The sequence below is a fragment of the Centrocercus urophasianus genome, unplaced genomic scaffold (assembly GCF_019232065.1).
Source record: "Centrocercus urophasianus isolate 14NV4802_14NV808 unplaced genomic scaffold, USGS_Curo_1.0 seq_17, whole genome shotgun sequence".
NCBI lineage: Eukaryota > Metazoa > Chordata > Aves > Galliformes > Phasianidae > Centrocercus > Centrocercus urophasianus.
Window position 1 is genome coordinate 16085235 of NW_024884722.1, and position 7838 is coordinate 16093072.

Consider the following 7838-nt stretch of genomic DNA (forward strand, 5'->3'; position numbering starts at 1 on the left):
TTAGTGTTTGTTTTGTTGTTATTTTTTTTTTTTCACTCCTAATTCAGTCTCAGGGAGTCCTCAGGCTTTGTTTAAGGAAAAAAGTGGTTTGTGGTATTTCAGTTGTGATTCCTAGCAGGACCTTTAAGTTTGCTTTGTATTTGTAGCAGCTACATTTGCTTCACACTGATGTGCTGGAAGGAAGACTGTAGGAATCCCAATTGACTAACTCTGCAGCTGTGATAGTATGATGGCAAAAGCCATGTGTCTTACATTCATTAAACTTGAGATATTTCAATAAATGTGAGAGACCTGCTCAGAGTTTGGAGTGATGTGATCTGTTTGACTTCTTGTTTCATGTATGCTTGTGAACCTTTGTGGCAGAGAATGCAGAGAGCCAAGTCTATTGTCACAGCTGTTCATCCATAAAACAAGTACAATATAAAAGTACAACTTCCATTTTACTTTTGTTATCAGAAAGGCTTTGCCTAAACATAAAGGGCCATTCATATTGTTTCAGAAGATTTTTCTGAGACTTCTAGGTAAGGTACAAACTATAAATAACTGCTCAACTACTTAGTCATTCTCTAAGCCTGTAGGTTAAGAGTTTCTTTCAAAATACTGACGTGGTGAAAAGCTTCTTGTGTTACATTCTTAAACCTTGGGTAATTAGATTGCTTAACTGAGTGTCTGGTAATCTCATAAATAGCATGTAACCACATTATACAACAGGGAAATAATCTTTTTCTTGGTGAATTTGACGTGAATGGCCAGCATCAGTAATAAATAAGCTCAGTCCATACCTTTCTGTCCATCCTGAATGCAATAGATGTGCAGTCAGGATAGCAGGGTGTTTTGCCAGCTTTGTTACCTGTTAGAATTCCTGTGTGTCTGGAAATAAAACCAGAATAATGGAAGCTTTAAACAAAGCCGTTCTGGACCTCCTCTCCTTTGCTGGAGCAGGGATGTCTGTGGAAATTGGGAGCTGCTGTGCTGTCCCTGGCCTGCTAGTTACAAGCATTTCATAAGACAAAGTTGGAGAGGCGTTGTCAATGGAAAGAGACATGCAAGATAACACATCTGAATGTGATGGAGAAGAGCAAGACTTTTGATCTAGTAAGGAGCAATACTGAATGCTGCATTTTTTGAAGCAGATCTTGCGTACTTGATGCCTGTTCTATAGACCATTTTTCTCTTACAGTGATGTTGAAGATTGGCTGAAAGATAAGCTTCAAATAATACAAAAGCTGACAGAGAGCATAGGACACCTTCCACTGGCATTTGGCAATATGAGCCAACTACAGCGGGGAGCTGGAGACAGCGATCCCTGTGCAGCTCATGGATCGTCAGACTCACTGACCTGTCTGTATGTGAGCAGCACGCACCATCCTGGGCTGCCGCTCCTGATCTGCAGCACAGATGGGCACACCTTGGTACGGAAATACTCAGATTGCAAAAACCTGCTCGTTCTGTTAAGAAAAGTAGGCTGATCTGAAGATTTTCATCCAAACAGGAGAGAAATGTGTGCAGGAGGGGTTTTCAAGTGCGCAGCACACCAGGGAGCCCGGTGTTGGGGGGCTGCAGGAAGTAGTGGCTCTTGTCCCTTCTCTAGATTCACCTCCAGGATTTGACAATATACCAAAACATGAAGAGTCTACAAGTTGAAAAAGACGTAAATATGCGAAGCCCTTTTTTTTCCCACTCAACCTCCAGCCGCATCTGTGACAAAAATCTGTGCCTCCCAACTTCGTGAAGTCGCCATCCCCTGCCCAGCGCTTTGCTGTTCCAGGAGCGCTTCCGCAGGCGGGAGCCCCTCCAGCCGGCAGCCCCTGACGGAAGGCTCCGCAGGGTGGCGCCGTTGTGCAGCGCGGCCGCCGCAGCCGTCACAGGGCCGAGCAGAACCGGGCGGCCGTCCCGGCCCGGGGGCGGCGGGAGGGAGGGCAGCGGGCGGGGCGGGCTCCTCGCACCGGGCTCCTGCAGCAAGGTGAGTCCATGTGCGAAGGCTTCAGTTTCGCTGCGATTCCAGTTTGATTAGTTGTCTTTAAAGCGAGAGAAGGGACAGCCTTTAGCATCGTTTGCTGCAGCTATTCGCCTGCTCCCCTGTCACTGTCCTAAGTTTTCCTCTCCGCTCTGCAGCACCCGCCTGTGCTAGCGGGCTCGGCTGCACTGGGCTGTGCCTCAGCTCTGGTACAGCAACCATCTGTCTGCCCAGAGAGCAGGAGGCCGGTGGGAGGGAGAAAGGGTTTTGCCTCTGCTGCTGTGAGATTGGTTTCAGCATGCACATACCGGTTTCCCTTCTTACTAACTTTTCCTCGCTTTCATGACCACTTGTTTGTGTTCTGCTATTTACCTCACTGCAGGGCCTGGGGTGGGTGCCTGTGTCTTGTGCTCATGTGGAATCTATTTAAGACCCTTTGCGGGGCCTCATTCCAAGCTATGTGCCCTTCAACCTAACTCCAGAGCAGCAGTCTTGGCTTTTTAAGAGACTCGTTTAGAGTCCTGTAACACAGGGGGAAGCTGAGCGAAAAAAGCCAGGGCTGTATTGTTGAATTAAGTACAGAGTGGATTTGTGTATGCTTTGTCTTTTCTTCGCTTTGTGTTGACAAGAAAACCTAAATCAGAGGAAGGAAAATATGCAAAATAAGTTTTGATGGCAAAGCGAAGGAACTTGAAATCGGTTTCTGGAGAAGAATTTGCTGTCTCTGGTGCATGGCGATTCGCTTTCCTGAGCCTGAATTAATTCCCAGCAGGGTGCAACTTGACAGCAGAGTTCATCCTCCTGAGCGCCAGCAGATGGGGCACAGCGACGGTGGCTTTGTCTGCCTCGGAGCTGCAGGTTGCCTCTGAGGTAAGCTGTGCTTGCAGCCCTCAGCTCGTTTATGCTTTATGTTACAGGATGTACTAGAAGTAAGGCTGCAAAATTCTGTTATTGTTCCTTAAGGGATTTAAGAATATTTTCCTATGACATAACCTGCAGGCAAAATGCCAAAGTTTTAGCTGATAGATGTAATTGGTCCTACAGCTTCATGAGAATTCATATAGCCATTAATAATTAGTTGGAACACTGTCTTTAGGGCAGTTAATCAGTTTCCCTCAATCTCCCTTTTGACAGATTTGGAATATATTATGGAGAAGAATCAGTCCTTGCATAAATCTAATAAAATGGAGAATCATATATTGTGTCTGGGGGCTTAATTTCTGATTGTAACTACATAAATAAACAGAAAGCATCTCTCAGAAGAAAATGTTGTGTCTTACACATTGATTGAGTTATAAATGCATTTTTCATGTTCTTATTGTGAAATGGAGGTCAGTTTAAAACATACGTTCAGGACTGAAACAAATCTCTTGGATATAGGTCCTCATCCATCAGATTGGAATGTCTCACAGGGCTTTAGTTTCCCTATATTCAACAACCTGAATTAATTGAATTCAACAGCACAATCTCATGTCAGCAGAAAATCTGAATCTATTTCTAAAACGTGTGTGCAACAGATAAAGTTTTTGAAGGCTGTGCCAGAGCTGTCTCCAACATAAAACTTCTGATTGACAGAATAATAGCACAAGTGATAGTAACGTTACTGTTTCAGCAAACTGGAAGTCTAAGGAGGGAGCAAAATTTGTGTTTATTTTAGAGCAGAATCTCTTGAAGACGAAATAGCCGAAGCTGAAGATAAACTTAAGGATTAAGAAACATCCATGCATAGATCAGAAAAGTTCACTGCTAACTCATTATTCTTAATTATTAAGAAATTAGGAAACTCTCATTTACACCTGTAAAGATTTAAAATCATCTGAACAAGCTAATAAAGTCATCCAGGAAGCTGAGCTCATTTCCAATATTAGAATAAATGCTGTGTCTACAAAAGAGGTGAGTTCATAGGAAGCCGATGGCAAATTGTTTCCCTAAGTATTCAAAGGTTTGTTTGCCATTTTCAAGAAGCACAAAAGAAGTGATCTTGTAGCGTTGAATCAAGAACTCTTGTTTTTTATCACTGAAATACTTTCAGTAATTAGAAATGCTAAGATTCAAATTTGCTAGCTTTTTTTCTGCTCAGTGCTTGTCTGTGATCAAAAGAAGATTCTTTAGAGGACACTGGTCTAATCAGTGAATCTTTTATTTACATTAAGTTGTGATGCTTAGGTGAAGAATCGTATCCTTGTACCATACTTGGTACAATAATGAATTCCACATCATATCCCTCAAAAATATTGGTATACATCTTAATCATCCCGTGGCCAGCAGGGACAGGGAGGTGATTGTCCCCCTCTACTCTGCTCTTGTGAGGCCCCATCTGGAGTACTGTGTCCAAGTGTGGAGCCCGCAGTACAGGAAAGACAGGGAGCTGTTGGAGAGGGTCCAGAGGAGGGCCATAAAGATGATCAGGGGACTGGAGCACCTCCCCTGTGAAGAAAGGCTGAGGCAGCTGGGCTTGTTTAGCCTGGAGAAAAGAAGGCTGTGGGGTGACCTCATTGCAGCATTTCAGTACCTAAAGGGAGCCTACAGAGGGGAGGGGAATCAACTCTTTGAAAGGGTTGATATGTGTAGGACGAGGGGAAATGGTTTTAAGTTGAAGTCAGACATCAGGGGGAAATTCTTTACCTGGAGAGGTACTGGAACAGGCTGCCCAGAGAGGATGTGGATGCCCCGTCCTTGGAGGTGTTCAAGGCCAGGTTGGATGGGGCCCTGGGCAGCCTGGTTTAGCATTAAACGTGGAGGTTGGTGGCCCTGCATGTGGCAGGGGGTTTGGAGATTGATGATCCTTGAGGTCCCTTCCAACCCTGGCCATTCTGTGATTCTGTGATTCTGTGAAACCTTACAAGATCTACACTGTGCTTCCAGTCTGAATGTAGTACCTATAATTTAGCTCCACTAACCACCAAACATCCATGGGTCAGACCTGGAGATTAGGTACATATACATCTTTGTAGCAGTCACAGAAAAAAATAAAAAATAGACTATGTTTCCTCACTTATAAAGGCAAAAGGATAGCAAAGGCTGATATAATGAGTAAAAGACAGCAGTCTTGCAAGTGTATGCAGTAAGTGGAGTGGAAAATATTCTTACCCCCTTCCACTGTTAGAGAATTCTACGTTTCAATTTATTTTTCCTACTATGCAAGTCTTTTGTGGAGCTCCAGTGATTACCTGATCAGCTAATTCTGTCCTGATTGTAATGCATTACACCACTTCTATACAGGAAGGGAACTTCCTCCTTAAAGCCAAGCTAAATAAGGAGTTTCTGGGCGGAGTTGTCTTCTGAACAGCCTAGATAAAAGCTTACCAGGATTTACAGAGCCTCAGACTGCAATCAGCATGAACTGCAGCGTGCCGGACAGAGTGCTGCTCAGCTGCACCATGGAGAGACAGCTGGATAGGCTGTGCCTCCAGTTTCTTTGGGACTTTGTCAGAGCAAAAGAGACATTAATCAAGTCACCGTTTTTTCCAGTGTTGTTTTCTTTTACAGCGTACATGGCTTTCTGTCTTCCTTTTATTGCACTGGATTTTTTAAGCACTAGATTGCCAGACTTGAGAAAATACAAAATCCAGCCACAGAGCTATCCAACTCTTGGAATGATGGTGCCTTGCTTTATTCAGAGTGTGTATCACCATGTTGTGTGGATTTTCCCAGTGACATTTCTTCACTGGTACTGGAAACCAATGAATCTACCGGTGATAGCTCCAGAGCTGCCTCAGGTCCTGCTGCAAGTAGGAGTTTGCCTGCTTCTGTTTGATTTCGAATATTTCTTGTGGCATTTGCTTCATCACAGAGTGCCTTGGCTCTACAAGACCATCCACAAGGTGCATCACAAGCACGTATCGACGTTTGCTCTTACTACGCAGTATTCCAGCGTGTGGGAACTGCTGTCACTGGGATTATTTGCTGCCATCAATCCATTCCTCCTTGGATGCCATCCTTTGACAGAAATGATTTTCTTCCTTGTCAACATCTGGTTGTCAGTGGAGGACCATTCAGGATATGACCTTCCGTGGTCAACTCACCGACTTGTGCCTTTCGGTTGGTTTGGAGGAGCACCACATCATGATCTCCATCATCTGAAATTCAAGTCAAACTATGCTCCTTACTTCACCCACTGGGACAGACTCTTTGGGACATACACAGAGTCACATCCCAATTAAGAATATTTGCCTATTTGCCTGTGGATGAATTTTTTGTTGATAAACTATACTGGGACATTAATTTTTCAAAGCTATACAGAAGATTGTATATTTGAAGCTACTTATAAAGTCTATGGCTATTTATAACAAATCCTTCTAATATATATATTTGTTTCTATACTTGGAACTTCCTATGTTAAATGACTGCAAAAGGGATAGTAAATATCTGTTACTTGAGTTTGTTTGTGTAAAAGTGTAAAGAGATGTTCTCTCTTCTTTCTAGCTTTCATAAAGCATTTATTGTTTTACTGTATGATGTTTATACATACACCAGAAAAAATGATTTTACTGCTATAAGATGGTCTGTGATGTAAACAGAGAAGGTACACGGCGTGGATTTTGTGGAGTTGAACCTGCCGGGTCATGTTAATCCACACTGATGTTGTAAAAAAAGGCTGCCAGGCAATCAGTACTAGTTTGCTGACTGTGCAATAATTTTGACATTTGTGTTTTAAATCTTGATGTTCCTTCTGTTTTTAAATAAATACAGTCCTTCCTTTAAAATTGTTATGTTTCGGGTTATTCATTCTTCTGTTCATATTAGGAACGTATGTGACTCCTTTTTCATAGGTGTAGTTTAATTCAGTTTTAGAGGTAGGTTTTCTCCTTAAAATATTGTTAATTTATTTCAAAAGTGAACCAAATACTTTTTTTTCTTCAGAATTGTATTATGGTTAAGTAAATTTTGATTTGGGAGAAACAGAATATTGGATAATGCATTTTAAAAGTCAGGGTGAAATTTCGTTATTACGTCTTGGGGAAGCTTGAATTATTTTCACTAAACTTACAGTGTGAGAACAGAACATTAAGCAGCCCCTTAATGAACAGGAACATTCCCAGTGTCAATCCTTCACAAACACACCAATTAATTAGCACTAGCATGTAAAAGCCTTACAAGGAATAGAAAGAGAGCTTCTGCAGAGTAAAGGATATTTCATTTAGATTTCAGGGGAGTACAATCAAAACTTGGAGGATCCTAAAGCACAGAGTGACATGGCTGCATGTTGATGGAGGAACAGTTCTATGTAAAATAGTAGCCATGAAGTCTCACAGGACCCCCACTGAAAAAAGGACCCACATGAAGATATAAGTAGATCTTCAGTGCTTCCTTCAGCAGAACCCACATGGGTTTCCCATGTCTGCTGTATGCCATTTTAATGCTGAAACCTATCCTGTGTTGCTAATAAACTGCTCAGGAAAGTGATAGGAAAAGAGAAAGTGCAAATAACATAGAGAATGTGTACTGAATGCCTATGCATCATCACCCACAAATGTATCTGTTGTTCTGGTCAGTCCAGAAGGTTCTGTGGCCTTGTAGAGGCTATTTGTCCAGGAGAGAGCATTTAGTAATTCCCACTCTGTGAATATTTAGGGGGAGCAGTACTTTTGGACACTGCATCTTTTAGATAACATGAAATAATGTTGATGAACTTCTTAAATAGTATGAAATGCTGCAGTCATTACTTCATAACTGTCTTAACTCTCTGGATATCACAGAAGTGCAACACTTTTTTTCAGTGGTAAAAGCATGACACAAAATAGCATCCTGAGAACAAAAATGGAGACTGAAAATGATTACAGAACTTGAATTTGTTATGAGTTTATTCAGCTGAAGGAACAAATTCCAAATCTTTCTGATTATTATAATTTTAAGTATTTTGAGGTGTGCTACAAAGAAA

The 7838-nt window shown here is 42.1% G+C and overlaps 1 protein-coding gene across 1 annotated transcript; it reads left to right on the forward strand.

The window, feature by feature from the left end:
* Nucleotides 1-2260: 2260 nt before the first annotated feature.
* Nucleotides 2261-6710, forward strand: CH25H (cholesterol 25-hydroxylase). The gene is made up of 2 exons (XM_042818425.1): nt 2261-2827; nt 5180-6710. The coding sequence occupies exon 2, from the start codon at nt 5296-5298 to the stop codon at nt 6118-6120; it is 825 nt and encodes a 274-aa protein (XP_042674359.1). The 5' UTR covers nt 2261-2827; nt 5180-5295; the 3' UTR covers nt 6121-6710.
* Nucleotides 6711-7838: the final 1128 nt, after the last annotated feature.

What these genes read in the sequence shown, in the direction of transcription:
- CH25H (XM_042818425.1), top strand. Translation starts at nt 5,296, where the DNA reads ATGAACTGCAGCGTGCCGGACAGAGTGCTGCTCAGCTGCACCATGGAG.